This window comes from Stegostoma tigrinum, chromosome 36, assembly GCF_030684315.1.
Source record: "Stegostoma tigrinum isolate sSteTig4 chromosome 36, sSteTig4.hap1, whole genome shotgun sequence".
Lineage (NCBI taxonomy): Eukaryota > Metazoa > Chordata > Chondrichthyes > Orectolobiformes > Stegostomatidae > Stegostoma > Stegostoma tigrinum.
The window spans coordinates 20,764,196-20,782,379 of record NC_081389.1 but is presented as its reverse complement, the minus strand read 5'-3'; the positions used below and the strand labels follow the sequence as shown (position 1 = coordinate 20,782,379).

The 18,184-nt window shown below is 49.4% G+C and overlaps 1 protein-coding gene across 1 annotated transcript in view; it reads left to right on the top strand.

Moving 5' to 3' along the window:
- The window catches only part of fam169b (family with sequence similarity 169 member B), a 31,137-nt gene extending 13,333 nt beyond the window's left edge, over positions 1-17,804 (top strand). Inside the window, 4 exon segments of the mRNA XM_059640189.1 lie at positions 5,781-5,859; positions 9,734-9,916; positions 12,014-12,142; positions 17,743-17,804. Of these exon segments, the coding sequence (XP_059496172.1) occupies positions 5,781-5,859; positions 9,734-9,916; positions 12,014-12,142; positions 17,743-17,804 (453 nt within the window).
- Positions 17,805-18,184: the final 380 nt, after the last annotated feature.

Sequence of the window (18,184 nt, the reverse complement as noted above, 5' to 3'; positions counted from 1 at the left end):
CCGGTGTGTAATGTGTGCACACAGACTCTGGGATTCGATCTGGTGTGTAATGTGTGAGCACACAGAATCTGGGATTTGGTCTGGTGTGTAATGTGTGTGCACACAGACTCTGGGATTCGATCCGGTGTGTAATGTGTGCACACAGACTCTGGGATTCGATCCAGTGTGTAATGTGTGTGCAGACAGACTCTGGGATTCGATCCGGTGTGTAATGTGTGCACACAGACTCTGGGATTCGATCCGGTGTGTAATGTGTGTGCACACAGACTCTGGGATTCGATCCGGTTTGTAATGTGTGCACACAGACTCTGGGATTCGATCCGGTGTGTAATGTGTACACACACAGACTCTGGGATTCGATCTGGTGTGTAATGTGTGAGCACACAGACTCTGGGATTCGATCCGGTGTGTAATGTGTGTGCACACAGACTCTGGGATTCGATCCGGTGTGTAATGTGTGCACACACAGACTCTGGGATTCGATATGGTGTATAATGTGTGCACACACAGACTCTGGGATTCGATCCGGTGTGTAATGTGTGTGCACACAGACTCTGGGATTCAATCTGGTGTGTAATGTGTGCAGACAGACTCTGGGATTCGATCCGGTGTGTAATGTGTGTGCACACAGACTCTGGGATTCGATCCGGTGTGTAATGTGTGCACACAGAGTCTGGGATTCGATCCGGTTTGTAATGTGTGCACACAGACTCTGGGATTCGATCCGGTGTGTAATGTGTACACACAGATTCTGGGATTCGATCTGGTGTGTAATGTGTGCAGACAGACTCTGGGATTCGATCCGGTGTGTAATGTGTGTGCACACAGACTCTGGGATTCGATCCGGTGTGTAATGTGTGCACACAGACTCTGGGATTCGATCCGGTGTATAATGTGTGCAGACAGACTCTGGGATTCGATCCAGTGTGTAATGTGTGCAAACAGACTTTGGGATTCGATCCGGTGTGTAATGTGTGCACACAGACTCTGGGATTCGATCTGGTGTGTAATGTGTGTGCAGACAGACTCTGGGATTCGATCCGGTGTGTAATGTGTGCACATAGACTCTGGGATTCGATCCGGTGTGTAATGTGTGTGCACACAGACTCTGGGATTCGATCCGGTTTGTAATGTGTGCACACAGACTCTGGGATTCGATCCGGTGTGTAATGTGTGCAAACAGACTTTGGGATTCGATCCGGTGTGTAATGTGTAAACACAGACTCTGGGATTCGATATGGTGTGTAATGTGTGTGCACACAGACTCTGGGATTCGGTCCAGTGTGTGATGTGTGTGCACACAGACTCTGGGATTCGATCCGGTGTGTAATGTGTGTGCACACAGACTCTGGGATTCGATCCGGTGTGTAATGTGTGCACACAGACTCTGGGATTCGATCCGGGGTATAATGTGTGCAGACAGACTCTGGGATTCGATCCAGTGTGTAATGTGTGCAAACAGACTTTGGGATTCGATCCGGTGTGTAATGTGTGCACACAGACTCTGGGATTCGATCTGGTGTGTAATGTGTGTGCAGACAGACTCTGGGATTCGATCCGGTGTGTAATGTGTGCACACAGACTCTGGGATTCGATCCGGTGTGTAATGTGTGTGCACACAGACTCTGGGATTCGATCCGGTTTGTAATGTGTGCACACAGACTCTGGGATTCGATCCGGTGTGTAATGTGTACACACACAGACTCTGGGATTCGATCTGGTGTATAATGTGTGCACATACAGACTCTGGGATTCGATCCGGTGTGTAATGTGTGTGCACACAGACTCTGGGATTCGATCCGGTGTGTAATGTGTGCACACAGACTCTGGGATTCGATCCGGTGTGTAATGTGTAAACACAGACTCTGGGATTCGATCCAGTGTGTAATGTGTGCAAACAGACTTTGGGATTCGATCCGGTGTGTAATGTGTGCACACAGACTCTGGGATTCGATCTGGTGTGTAATGTGTGTGCACACAGACTCTGGGATTCGATCCGGTGTGTAATGTGTGTGCACACAGACTCTGGGATTCGATCCGGTGTGTAATGTGTGCACACAGACTCTGGGATTCGATCCGGTGTGTAATGTGTACACACACAGACTCTGGGATTCGATCTGGTGTATAATGTGTGCACACACAGACTCTGGGATTCGATCCGGTGTGTAATGTGTGTGCACACAGACTCTGGGATTCAATCTGGTGTGTAATGTGTGTGCACACAGACTCTGGGATTCGATCCGGTGTGTAATGTGTGCACACAGACTCTGGGATTCGATCCGGTGTGTAATGTGTGCACACAGACTCTGGGATTCGATCTGGTGTGTAATGTGTGAGCACACAGACTCTGGGATTTGGTCCGGTGTGTAATGTGTGTGCACACAGACTCTGGGATTCGATCCGGTGTGTAATGTGTGCACACAGACTCTGGGATTCGATCCGGTGTGTAATGTGTGGACACACAGACTCTGGGATTCGATCTGCTGTATAATGTGTGCACACGCAGACTCTGGGATTCGATCTGGTGTGTAATGTGTGTGCACACAGACTCTGGGATTCAATCTGGTGTGTAATGTGTGCAGACAGACTCTGGGATTCGATCCGGTGTGTAATGTGTGCACACACAGACTCTGGGATTCGATCTGGTGTATAATGTGTGCACACGCAGACTCTGGGATTCGATCTGGTGTGTAATGTGTGTGCACACAGACTCTGGGATTCGATCTGGTGTGTAATGTGTGCAGACAGACTCTGGGATTCGATTCGGTGTGTAATGTGTGTGCACACAGACTCTGGGATTCGATTCGGTGTGTAATGTGTGCAAACAGACTTTGGGATTCGATCCGGTGTGTAATGTGTGCACACAGACTCTGGGATTCGATATGGTGTGTAATGTGTGTGCACACAGACTCTGGGATTCGGTCCGGTGTGTGATGTGTGTGCACACAGACTCTGGGATTCGATCCGGTGTGTAATGTGTGTGCACACAGACTCTGGGATTCGATCCGGTGTGTAATGTGTGCACACAGACTCTGGGATTCGATCCGGTGTGTAATGTGTGCAGACAGACTCTGGGATTCGATCCAGTGTGTAATGTGTGCAAACAGACTTTGGGATTCGATCCGGTGTGTAATGTGTGCACACAGACTCTGGGATTCGATCTGGTGTGTAATGTGTGTGCAGACAGACTCTGGGATTCGATCCGGTGTGTAATGTGTGCACACAGACTCTGGGATTCGATCCGGTGTGTAATGTGTGTGCACACAGACTCTGGGATTCGATCCGGTTTGTAATGTGTGCACACAGACTCTGGGATTCGATCCGGTGTGTAATGTGTACACACACAGACTCTGGGATTCGATCTGGTGTATAATGTGTGCACACACAGACTCTGGGATTCGATCCGGTGTGTAATGTGTGTGCACACAGACTCTGGGATTCAATCTGGTGTGTAATGTGTGTGCACACAGACTCTGGGATTCGGTCCGGTGTGTAATGTGTGTGCACACAGACTCTGGGATTCAATCTGGTGTGTAATGTGTGTGCACACAGACTCTGGGATTCGGTCCGGTGTGTAATGTGTGTGCACACAGACTCTGGGATTCGATCTGGTGTGTAATGTGTGTGCACACAGACTCTGGGATTCGGTCCGGTGTGTAATGTGTGCAGACAGACTCTGGGATTCGATCCGGTGTGTAATGTGTGTGCACACAGACTCTGGGATTCGATCTGGTGTGTAATGTGTACACACAGACTCTGGGATTCGATCCAGTGTGTAATGTGTGCAAACAGACTTTGGGATTCGATCCGGTGTGTAATGTGTGTGCACACAGACTTTGGGATTCGATCCGGTGTGTAATGTGTGCACACAGACTCTGGGATTCGATCCGGTGTGTAATGTGTGCACACAGACTCTGGGATTCGATCTGGTGTGTAATGTGTGAGCACACAGACTCTGGGATTCGATCCGGTGTGTAATGTGAGTGCACACAGACTCTGGGATTCGATCCGGTGTGTAATCTGTGTGCACACAGACTCTGGGATTCGGTCCGGTGTGTAATGTGTGCACACAGACTCTGGGATTCGATCCGGTGTGTAATGTGTGCACACAGACTCTGGGATTCGATCTGGTGTGTAATGTGTGAGCACACAGACTCTGGGATTCGATCCGGTGTGTAATGTGTGTGCACACAGACTCTGGGATTCGATCCGGTGTGTAATGTGTGCAGACAGACTCTGGGATTCGATCCGGTGTGTAATGTGTGCACACACAGACTCTGGGATTCGATCTGGTGTATAATGTGTGCACACACAGACTCTGGGATTTGATCTGCTGTGTAATGTGTGTGCACACAGACTCTGGGATTCAATCTGGTGTGTAATGTGTGTGCACACAGACTCTGGGATTCGGTCCGGTGTGTAATGTGTGCACACAGACTCTGGGATTCGATCCGGTGTGTAATGTGTGCACACACAGACTCTGGGATTCAATCTGGTGTGTAATGTGTGCAGACAGACTCTGGGATTCGATCCGGTGTGTAATGTGTGCACACAGACTCTGGGATTCGATCCGGTGTGTAATGTGTACACACAGACTCTGGGATTCGATCCGGTGTGTAATGTGTGTGCACACAGACTCTGGGATTCGATCCGGTGTGTAATGTGCACACACAGACTCTGGGATTCGATCCGGTGTGTAATGTGTACACACAGACTCTGGGATTCGATCCGGTGTGTAATGTGTGCAAACAGACTTTGGGATTCGATCCGATGTGTAATGTGTGTGCACACAGACTCTGGGATTCGATCCAGTGTGTAATGTGTGCACACACAGACGCTGGGATTCGATCCGGTGTGTAATGTGTGCACACAGACTCTGGGATTCGATGCGGTGTGTAATGTGTGTGCACACAGACTCTGGGATTCGATCCGGTATGTAATGTGTGCACACAGACTCTGGGATTCGATCCGGTGTGTAATGTGTACACACAGACTCTGGGATTCGATCCAGTGTGTAATGTGTGCAAACAGACTTTGGGATTCGAACCGGTGTGTAATGTGTGTGCACACAGACTCTGGGATTCGATCCGGTGTGTAATGTGTGTGCACACAGACTCTGGGATTCGATCCGGTGTGTAATGTGCACACACAGACTCTGGGATTCGATCCGGTGTGTAATGTGTACACACAGACTCTGGGATTCGATCCGGTGTGTAATGTGTGCAAACAGACTTTGGGATTCGATCCGATGTGTAATGTGTGTGCACACAGACTCTGGGATTCGATCCAGTGTGTAATGTGTGCACACACAGACTCTGGGATTCGATCCGGTGTGTAATGTGTGCACACAGACTCTGGGATTCGATCCGGTGTGTAATGTGTACACACAGACTCTGGGATTCGATCCGGTGTGTAATGTGTGCAAACAGACTTTGGGATTCGATCCGGTGTGTAATGTGTGTGCACACAGACTCTGGGATTCGATCCGGTGTGTAATGTGTGTGCACACAGACTCTGGGATTCGTTCCGGTGTGTAATGTGTGCACACAGACTCTGGGATTCGGTCCGGTGTGTAATGTGTGCAAACAGACTCTGGGTTTCGATCCGGTGTGTAATGTGTGTGCACACAGACTCTGGGATTCGATCCGGTGTGTAATGTGTGCACACAGACTCTGGGATTCGATCCAGTGTGTCATGTGTGTGTACACAGACTCTGGGATTCGATTCAGTGGACAGCACTGGAACTGCGTTTGTTCTGACAGATTCTCTGTGGATTTCAGGTACAGTCAGTTGGTGAACGGATTGTGCTGTATCTCCTAAATCTGTTAATCTATGGAAGGAGGGAATTTGTGCCAGGCAGCATTCCATTCTAGCGAGTTTTGAGAAGATTTGTAGCTCAGGTTGAGGTTCTGCATGTGAGTTTGCTCGCTGAGCTGGAAGGTTAGTTTTCAGACGTTTCGTCACCATTCTAGGTAACATCATCAGTGAGCCTCCAACGAAGCTTACTGTCTACTTTTATTTTTCCATCCTGTTTTCTCGTTTACACTGGTTTTTCACACCTCTACTTGTTACGTGAATACAGGGTGACTTGGGCAGGCTAGGTGAGTGGACGGATGCATGACAGATGCAGTTTAATGTGGATAAATGTGCGGTTATCCACTTTGGTGGCAAGAACAGGATGGCAGATTACTATCTAAATGGAGTCAAGTTAGGTAAAGGGGAAGTACAATGAGATCTGGGTGTTCTTGTACATCAGCCAATGAAAGCAAGCATGCAGGTACAGCAGGCAGTGAAGAAAGCTAATGGCATGCTGGCCTTCATCACAAGAGGAATTGAGTATAGGAGCAAAGAGGTCCTTCTGCAGCTGTACAGGGCCCTGGTGAGACCGCACCTGGAGTATTGTGTGAAGTTTTGGTCTCCAAATTTGAGGAAGGACATTCTGGCTATTGGGGGAGTGCAGCGTAGGTTCACAAGGTCAATTCCTGGAATGGCGGGACTATCATATGTTGAAAGATTGGAGCGACCGGGCTTGTATACACTTGAGTTTAGAAGGATGAGAGGGGATCTGATTGAGACATATAGGATTATTAAGGGATTGGACACTCTGTTTCCATTGATGGGTGAGTCCAGAACCAGAGGACACAGTTTAAAAATAAGGGGTAGGCCATTTAGATCAGAGTTGAGGAGAAACTTCTTCACCCAGAGAGTGGTGGATACATGGAATGCTCTGCCCCAGAAGGCAGTGGAGGCCAAGTCTCTGGATACTTTCAAGAAAGAGATGGATAGAGCTCTTAAAGATAGAGGAATCAAGGGTTATGGGGATAAGGCAGGAACAGGATACTGACTGTGAATGATTAGCCATGATTATAATGAATAGCCTACTCCTGCACCTATTGTCTGTTTATCATTCTCTGCAGATTTTTTTATTCTGCTCAATCTTCTGGACCTACCATCAGTTTTGGCACAGATACTTAAACTATCAACATCCTTTCTCCCCCAGCAGTCCCAACCCTACCCCACTACCAATATATAAATGCTGCCCTCTCCACACTTCACTTCAGCTCTGATAAGAAGTAATCTAGACACAAATCATTGGCTTGCTCTCTCTTTCCATAGATACTGCCTGACCTGCTGTTATCTCCAACATTTTTTAGCTTTCAGTACTTACTTTTCCTTTCGGTTGAACATTTCTTGTTAATCGCAGACAGTGAGTTCATGTTTCTTGCTTGTTGGAATGAGTCTATTCTGAAATGTCCCCTTAAAAGTCTGACACTGAATCTTTATTGGCCTGTTGTTTAACCAGGCTTGCCAGCTCTGCGTTCTTGTCGTCATTAAAATCTGTATTTAAATATGAAACAAAATAGTCCTAGACCCAACCCTCTCTCCCTCAAACTGAATGTAAAACACAAACATGTTATCGTCCCTGCTACCAAGTGGGCACCTTTAAACTCAGATCTGAATTAATACTACCTCACTGCATCATACCAGATGTGGTGTTATCTGCTCTCTGGCTGGCTCGAGAATGCATTGTTCCAGGAAACTCCTACAAACACTTCATCCAGGACACCTTTGTCCATCTGGTTTTCCCAGTCTGTGTGTAGAATAAATCTTCCAGGAGTATTGCTGTACCTTTTCTGACAAGATGTGTTGGACTAGGGTCAGGAGTCACACAACATCAGGTTGTAGTCCTGGGGTAGTAGGAACTACAGATGCTGGAGAATCTGAGATAACAAGGTGTAGAGCTGGATGAATATAGCAGGCCAAGCAGCATCAGAGCAGCAGGAAAGCTGACGTCTCAGAAAATTTTCTGAAGAAAATCAGTCTAGGCCCAAAACATTAGCTTTCCTGCTGCTCTGATGCTGCTTGGCCTGCTGTGCTCATCCAGCTCCACACCTTGGTACACCGGGTTATAGTCCAACAGATTTATTTGAAATCTCCAGCTTTCAGAGCGCGCTGCTCCTTGGTCAGGCCTGGCATGTGGGGTTTAGGGTAAGGGCATGGGAGAACGTGTCTCAGGTCCTAAAATTGTTTCTGGATAAAGGAGCAGCACTCTGAAAGCTTGTAACTTCAAACAAGCCTTTCTGACAATGTCTCAGAACTTTATCCATTATGCTCTGCACTACCACCTGGGTTACTGTTAGGGGGCCTGCACACCACTCCCACATGTCAGGTTTTGTCTTTATCATTTCTCACCTCTATCCATTTCCACAACCTGGTTTTGTAAAGTTAGGTTACCCGTCTATATTGTGCTGAGACCGTCATTTACCAACAGAGCCACCCCTCTGTGCTTTGCTGGCTTTGTGTTTATCCTAAATGTCCTGTATCCTTCAGGAGCCAATTCCCGATCTGTGTCATCCTGCAGCTATATCTCTCTAATGGCTATCCAACCATAATTATAATCGTGTTCAACAATTCTAGGATTTGAGACACCTAGTCCCATGTTCTCCCATGTTTTTTTCCCATGTCCTTACCCTAACCTCCACACACCAGCCCTTGTTATCACAAGATAACAAAGTGTGGAGCTGGATGAACACAGCAGGCCAAGCAGCATCTCAGGAGCACAAAAGCTGACGTTTCGGGCCTAGACCCTTCATCAGAGAGGGGGTCCTGTGCTCCTGAGATGCTGCTTGGCCTGCTGTGTTCATCCAGCTCCACACTTTGTTATCTTGGATTCTCCAGCATCTGCAGTTCCCCTTATCACTTGTTATCACATGGTCTGCTTTTACACACTATCCATTGTTAGTCACGAATTACCCCCATTAACAGCTCTTCATTCTCCCAGGCTGATCATTATCCACTCCTTTGTCTGTCCAACTGCTCTTCTCTCTCTTTGGGCTCTATCTCCACCTAACATTTACCCCTTCCCCCCTTCCCCCCACCTTATCTTCTGCATATAAAAACAACTTTCTCCCAGCTACCGTCAGTTCTGAGGAAGGGCCACTGGACCCAAAACATTAACTCTGCCTTGTCTCCACACATGCACCCAGGCCCACTGAGGATTTCCAGCAATTTCTGTTTTTATTTGTAACTATTTACCTCTATTTGCACTCTCAGTTTGTCTGTCTTGTTTTGAACTCTCCATGTATTCAGATACAGAACCTTTAATTTTATCCATTTTTTTATAATCTCGAGTCTGATCATTCAATGTACATGATATCCTTTCCTGCCCTGGTCTGCTTATCACCTCCCATACTAATACCTTTCTCCTTGGGCTTGACTTTACTCTTTGTAGATATTATGGAATCACCCTGTTTAGGGCGATAAACATCTGTGGAGCAGGTGGAACTTGAGCCTTCTGGTTACAAGGCAGGAACACTACCACTACACCACAAGAACTTGTTGATTCACCAGTTTCCAAAATTTGATCCCGTCCCCTAAGGTTAGCTTAAAAAGTTAACTCAAGTCATTAACACCCCAGTTCACAAATTGACAAATCACCTCGAAATTAAGAGATGACCCAGTGACTGAAATCTCTACAGAATTAAATGCAGTGGGAATGGGTTATGAGCAAATGGTTGTTTCGATAGCTAGACCTGGGACCTAATGACATTGCAGATGTTACACAAAGAGTGGATTTAGATATAGACCTTAGGGATCTGTTGATCAGTTCCCTGGTTTCCATACCCCCTTGCTGCTGTCCTGTCACTGCTACCCGGGGAATTCTTCTGGCTCCCATTTGAGTCTCTGATGTACTTTGTAATGGATGGATACTCTCTGCTTTGCCTTGATCGAGGTAGTTTGCGTATGGACTGCACCAGCCAGTGTTACCAGCTTCCTGTATTGGACACCGTGTTTGTTAGACAGACTCACAGACGCCAGGGCATCGGGCTGAATATCCTGCAGGATTTCTGTTGTACCTTCAGTGACGATGAAGCTTTGGGAATCAGCACCCCCATCTCTGCAGCCCTGTACAAAGGTGCAGGAGATTAACACCTCAGTAATGGGGGAGAGAGTGGATTAGCAGGAACGTGACTGAGTTAGCAATATAGAGGGCTGGCCAGCAGCCCTCAAACCCCACCATGGTTGTTGATGGAATTGATGGTCAGTTCATAAAACCTGCAATTACAAAGCTGGTCTCAGTGATGATGACCATGAAAATATCATCAGTTGTTGTAAAATCCCATTTGGTTCACTAATGGCCTTCAGGGATGGCAATCTGCCAGCCTTATTCGGTCTGGTCCACATGTGACTCCAGACCCACAGCAATTTGATCCCGTCCCCTAAGGTTAGCTTAAAAAGTTAACTCAAGTCATTAAACCCATGAAGGAATCAAAAAGCATAACAGCTCAGTGGTTAGCACTGCTACGTCTAGGCCCCAGGGCCCTGGATTTGATCCGACACTCGGGTGCTGTGTGGAGTTTGCACGTTCTCCCTATGTCTGTGTGGGTTTCCTCTGAGTGCTCTGGTTTCCTCCCAAAGGTGAGGTGGATTGGCCATGCTAAATTGCCCATAGTGTTCAGGAATGTGTACCTTAGGTGGGTTATAGGGGGATGTATCTGGGTGGGATGCTCTGAGGATTGGTGTGGATGTGTTGGACCGAAGAGTGTAGGGATTCTATGGCTCTTCTACCAGTAATTTAACAAAAAACCCTCAGCTCCTCTCACTTATTCATTGAGCACTCTATGGCTTGAGTTTTGAGGCCAGGCTCAGGTTTTACTTCAATTGTACACAGCACTGATGAAACCACACTGAGCCAGACTCTCTGGATACGAGCCCCACTCCGGGACTCATTCATGGTCCAGGATTCACAACATGGTTAAACAGACTGAGGAACACCACACCCTACAAGTTCCCCTCTGAGCCCCTCACCATCCTGATTTGGGAATATATCGCTGTTCCTTCAGTGTCACTGGGTCAAAATCCTGGAATTCCCTCCCTAAGGACATTGTGGGTCAACCTGCAGCTAGTGGATTGCAGTGGTTCAAGAAGGCAGCTCACCCCCATCTTCTCAAGGGCAACTAGGGACGGGCAATAAAAGCAAATGATGCCCACATCCTGTGATGTAATTTTAAAATGATCAATCTACAGATCCTGCCAACACAGTGCCAGGAGCCTGGGTCCAATTCCACCCTCAGGCACCTGTCTGTGTGGAGTTTGCACATTCTCCCTGTGTCCGTGTGGGTTTGGTTTCCTCCGGGTGCTCCGGTTTCCTCCCAAGTCCAGGGACAGAACATAGAACATAGAAAAGTACAGCACAGTACAGGCCCTTCGGCCCACAATGTTGTGCTGTGGAATAATCCTAATCCAAAAATAAAATAACCTAACCTACATTCCCCTCAATTCACTGCTGTCCATGTGCATGTCCAGCAGTCGCTTAAATGTCACTAATGACTCTGCTTCCACGACTACCACTGGTAAACTATTCCATGTGCAGGTTGGGTGGGTTATCCATGGAAAACGCAGGATTACAGGGGTAACGTTTGGGCCTGTGGGTCTGGATGAGGGTAGGTGCGGCTTGATGGGCCAGGCGGCCTTTATCTGCGTTGGAGAGTTTCTATGATTCCGTGACCTATCATTGGGAGTAAGAGAGAGAGAAATTCCGGGTGGTATGAAAGGGTAATGATGGAGGTACAACTAACCCGCAAGGCTCCACGCTGCAACATATTGACTCTCTGTGTGAACTGTAACACATTATCATTAACATCTACAGTATTAAATGCTTCAAACAACTTAATTAGATTATCCTTTGGTCCTCCATTTGATTGTATCTCCAGAGGCAACCCTGTGAAATAAAGTGCTCGGGAAGTCGAGTGATAGACTGAGCAGGGAGGCATGGGGGCCAATATCCATCAGTTGGTTGTATGCTCCCTCTCTTTGGGAGAGTGTCTGCAGAAGCTGATACTGAGCTAAACTGCACTGTGTGACCAGTGTCCTCTGGAGTAGGGGAGGGACCAGGGCCTGTGACACTGAGAACACATGAGGGCCCTATCTTTGGATTTACTGCAGCGGGTGGGTGGAGGAACAGGGCAGACCGTCAGCTGTTAACACCAACACCAAAGCTTACTCTTTTCAGTTTGTTCCAAGTATTTACAGACACAGCACCAGGAGCAGGATTGCCTTTGGGAAGTGGAAGCCCCAGGAGACTGGAACCAAAGGGCTAACGTGTGGCTGCAACTCTAGATGGGAGATGTACCCCTGGAGAGTGAGTCTTTATTTAGAGATAATAGAAACGGCAGATGCTGGAGAATTTGAGATAACAAGGTGTAGAGCTGGATGAACACAGCAGGACAAGCAGCATCAGAGGAGCAGGAAAGCTGATGTTTTGGGCCTAGACCCTTCTTCAGAAATTGTTTTTAATGTTTTATACTGCTGACATTAACCTTTATTTCAGATGTTTTATTTTGTTGTTTATTACTTTAACCCAGAAATAACAGGCAAAAAGTTGTAATCTTGCAGTCTGGGAAACTAGGCCTATTTTGACCATCAGTTATTAAACTCCGCACCCGTGAATACATCATTCATTGGAGGGTTCGTGAACAAATCCCTCGCGGATACAAAGGAATGACTCTGTTGGTCATTTTGGGTTTGATGTTTGTGGGAGCTTCCTATGCATAAATTGGCTGCAAAGAATTTCCCTCATTACTGAAGAGTTTCTTAAACAATTTAGGATTCACCTCCTGAATACATTGAAGGAGAAACAAAGCAAACCTTGTTAAAATTATAAAATGTGAGGCTGGATGAACACAGCAGGCCCAGCAGCATCTCAGGAGCACAAAAGCTGACGTTTCCGGCCTAGACGCTTCATCAGAGAGGGGGATGGGATGAGGGTTCTTAAATAAATAGGGAGAGAGGGGGAGGCGGACTGAAGATGGAGAGATTACAAGAGAGTTGCAGTGGGAGAGAGATTCCCTGAGGTTGGTCCGGAGGGAGGATGGTAACTTCTTCAGGTTAGGCATCCCTGGAAGAGGCTTCGCAGTGAGGTGCTCCTGAGATGCTGCTGGGCCTGCTGTGTTCATCCAGCCTCACATTTTATTATCTTGGATTCTCCAGCATCTGCAGTTCCCATTATCACTGATACAATTTTAACCCCACTGTGAAGCCTCTTCCAGGGATGCCTAACCTGAAGAAGTTACCCTCCTCCCTCCGGACCAACCTCAGGGAATCTCTCTCCCACTGCAACTCTCTTATAATCTCTCCATCTTCGGTCCACCTCCCCCTCTCTCCCTATTTATTCTAGAACCCTCTCCCCATCCCCCTCTCTGATGAAGGGTCTAGGCCCGAAACGTCAGCTTTTGTGCTCCTGAGATGCTGCTGGGCCTGCTGTGTTCATGCAGCCTCACATTTTATTATCTTGTGTTCTCCAGCATCTGCAGTTCCCATTATCACTTGTTAAAATTATTTTATTTAACTCTTTGTTATAGTTTGTCTAATGAGGGTGTGATGTTTTCTGGTGAACGTGTCCAAGGTTTGTGATCTGTTGGTTGGATCTGGACCTGGTTTATAGCAGACGTTGTCATTCCTTCTCTCATTTTCAGGCAGTACCTCTTCATATCAGAGCTGAGATGGAGGGTCGACAGAGGAGGACATCCCCAGACAATTACCTCATGAGACAGTTCCCAGTCTGCAGCTAGAGGGAAACCACAGCTGGAAATCTCCCTCCTCCCCTCCTATCCCCTCCCTGTCACAGTGCACCCTTCCCCATCCCGCAAACCCACATCACACTCATCCACACCCCCACACATACCCCCACACCCCCACATACCCCCTCACCCTCACATACCCCCACACCCTCACATACCCCCTCACCCTCACATACCCCCACACCCTCACATACCCCCTCACGCTCACGTACCGCCACACCCTCACATACCCCCTCACCCTCACATACCCCCTCACGCTCACGTACCCCACACCCTCACATACCCCCACACCCTCACATACCCCCTCTCCCTCACATATCCCCTCGCCCTCACATACCCCCTCACCCCCACACATACCCCCACATCCCCACATACCCCCTCACCCACACATACCCCCACACTCTCACATACCCCCACACCCTCACATACCCCCACACCCCACACATATCCCCACACCCTCACATACCCCCTCACCCTCACATACCTGTACACCCTCACATACCCCCTCACCTTCACATACCCCCACACCCTCACATACCCCCTCACCCTCACCCACACCCATACTCTCTCATAACCCACACCATAACTTACCCCCACACCCACGCCTTACACTCACCGACACCCTCACCCACACCCACACCCACACCCTCACCCTCACCCACACCCTCACCTACACCCACACCCACACCCACACCCTCACCCACACCCACACCCTCACCCACACCCTCACCCACACCCTCACCCACACCCTTACCCACACCCTCACCCAAACCCTCACCCTCAACCTTACTCACACCCACACTCTCACCCACATCCTCACCCACACCCATACCCTCACCTGCACCCTCACCCAAACCCTCACCCTCAACCTCACCCCCACCCACACTCTCACCCACATCCTCACCCACACTCTCACCCACACCCACACTCTCACCCACACCCACACCCACACCCTCACCCACACTCTCACCCACACTCTCACCCACACTCTCACCCACACCCGCACCCACACCCACACCCACATCCACACCCTCACCCACACCCACACCCTCACCCACACCCTCACCCACACTCACCCAAACCCTCACCCAGACCCACACCCTCACCCTCACCCGCACCCACACCCACACCCAGACCCACACCCACAACCTCACCCTCACCCACATCCTCACCCACACCCACACTCTCACACACACTCTCACCCACACCGTCACCCACACCCTCACCCACACCCACACTCACACCCTCACCCACACACTTACCCAAACCCTCACCCTCAATCTCACCCACACACACACACTCTCACCCACACCCTCACCCTCACCCTCCCACACACCCACACCATCACCCACAACCTCACCCACACTCTCACCCAAACTCACACCCACATTCTCACCCTCACCCTCACCCTTACTCACACCCACACCCTCACCCTCACCCTCACCCTCACCCACACCCACACCCACACTCTCACCCACACCCTCACCCACACCCTCACCCACACTTTCACCCACACCCTCACCCACACCCACACCCACACCCTCACCCACACCCACACTCTCTCATACCCCCATACCATAACTTACCCCCACACCCACGCCTTACACTCACCCACACCCACACCCACACTCTCACCCACATCCTCACCCACACTCTCACCCACACCCTCACCCACACCCTCACCCACACCCTCACCCACACCCACACCCTCACCTCACCCACACCCACACTCTCACCCACACTCTCACCCACACTCTCACCCACACTCACACCCACATTCTCACCCTCACCCTCACCCACATCCTCACCCACACCCATACCCTCACCCGCACCCTCACCCAAACCCTCACCCTTAACCTCACCCTCACCCACACCCTCACCCACACCCACTCCCTCACCCACACCCACACCCTCACCCACACTCTCACCCACACCCACACCCTCACCTCACCCACACCCACACTCTCACCCACACCCTCACCCTCACCTCACCCACACCCACACTCTCACCCACACTCTCACCCACACTCTCACCCACACTCTCACCCACACTCACACCCACATTCTCACCCTCACCCTCACCCACATCCTCACCCACACCCATACCCTCACCCGCACCCTCACCCAAACCCTCACCCTTAACCTCACCCACACCCACACCCACACCCTCACCCTCACCCACACCCTCACCCTCACCCACACCCTCACCCACACCCACACCCTCACCTCACCCACACCCACACTCTCACCCACACCCTCACCCTCACCTCACCCACACCCACACTCTCACCCACACTCTCACCCACACTCTCACCCACACTCTCACCCACACTCACGCCTACATTCTCACCCTTACCCTCACCCTCACCCTCACCCTCACCCACACCCTCACCCTCACCCTCACCCTCACCTCATCCACACCCCCTCTCTCACCCACACTCTCACCCACACCCATACCCCCTCTCTCACCCACACTCTCAACCACACTCTCATCCACACTCACACCCACATTCTCACCCTCACCCTCACCCACACCCTCACCCACACTCTCACCCACACTCACACCCACATTCTCACCCTCACCCTCACCCTCACCCACACCAACACACTCAAGAAGCTCAACACCATCCCAGACAGACCCATCTGACAAAGTTGGCATTTCCCTTACAACGCTCAACACTCACCAACCCCGAACCCTCAACACCCAAACAAGCCCCACCCTCAACACTCACTGCCCCCACCCTCAACCTCACTCCCTGTGCTAGTTGTACAGAACAGAATTGCGTTTGTGACTATGTAGATACACAAAGATTTTTTTATGAACAAAGTGTATTTTTGAAGTACAAGAAGAATTACAATAGGCTGAGAAAGGAACGAAGAGGAGCGGAAAACATTAATGGACAAAAAGATTCACAGCGGTACTCGTTTTAAAGTTCTCTCAGGTTATCCTGGAACCATCTGAAGGGGTCACAGGACAGGCAAGGGGCTCTGTCGCTGAAGGATCACCGTTCAAGAGAATCAAATGTGGTTGAAAGCAAGTCAACAGGATGCAGGGGTGAAACAGGAACGGCACCACGCAGGAAAAGCAGCAACGCCAGCCTTTCTCAAGCACCCAGTTCAAAACAAACCAAGTTGATAGCCTCAGAGATAGTGGGAACTGCCGATGCTGGAGTCTGAGATAACACGGTGTGGAGCTGGATGAACGCAGCAGGCCAAGCAGCATCAGAGGAGCAGGAAAGCTTGATGTTTTGGGCTGGACTTTCTGAAGAAGGGTCCCGACCGAAACATCTGCTTTCCTGCTCCTTTGATGCTGCCTGGCCTGCAGTGTTCATCCAGCTCCATACCAAGTTGATGGATTGCAATGTTTCTGATTGAAGAACACATGCAACACGACCAAGTCTAGGAGCTGTCAGACACTTCAAACCCTCACACACACCTCGGCTGGATTCTGTCTCATCTTTGAGACAAAGGCTTGTGTGTGTTGACTTTCTTGTCACTTCCATCGCCTGAGAACCATGCTCCCGCACCCCCCCCCCCCGCCTCAGAATCCTGAATGCATTGTACAGGAGTTGTTTAGAGAAACAAGATCAAACCTGCATTTGCATAGCACCCTGCGCGAGCTCATGTCTCCCAAAAGGTTGTACTGCCGATGATACATTTTTGAAAGAAAATGGAGCAGCCAATCTGCTGACATCTAACTCCCACAAGTTAATAATCAATCTAAGGAGATGTTGCTTGAGGGTCAGATATTGCCCCAGGGTACCAGAACAAACAAAGAACAAAGAAAATTACAGTGCAGGAACAGGGCCTTCGACCCTCTAAGCCTTCACCAACATGCTGCCCATCACAACTAAAACCCCTGACCCTTCCGGGGATGGTGTCCCTCTATTCCCATCCCATTTGTCAAGACGCCCTTTAAAAGTATCTGCTTCAAGTACCTCCCCTGGCAGCGAGTTCCAGGCACCCACCATCTTCTGTGAAGAACTTCCTTTCTCTCCCCCAAAATAATGACCATGGGATCTTTTACAGCTATCCTAAAGGGCCTGAGTTGAAATTCTGACAGCTCAGGCTCCCACAGTACTGCACTGGGAGTGATTCTGCCTTTGAGTGGGACTTGAACTCTTGGAGCTCTGATCCCCTGAGCCCTGGTTGGCAATTTCAGAAGGTGAGTCAATCAGAGTTCCTGATGAACGTTCAGACAACCCGTTTCTGGAAAACAGCTGAAGTCTTGCTTGGTGTCAGAGATAATGGGAACTGCAGATGCTGGAGAATTCCAAGATAATAAAATGTGAGGCTGGATGAACACAGCAGGCCAAGCAGCATCTCAGGAGCACAAAAGCTGACGTTTCGGGCCTAGACCCGTCTAGGCCCGAAACGTCAGCTTTTGTGCTCCTGAGATGCTGCTTGGCCTGCTATGTTCATCCAGCCTCACATTTTATTATCTTGGAAGTCTTGCTTGGTGTTTGATTTTCTCCCTCACAGTGCGCAGTAGCTCAATGTTCGGACACAGTTGTGAGGTAATGATAAACAAGAGCCTCTTGGAGAAGAAGAGAAGGAGAAAATAGTTTCTCCAAAGATGCTAACATGCCAAATACGTTAAAATT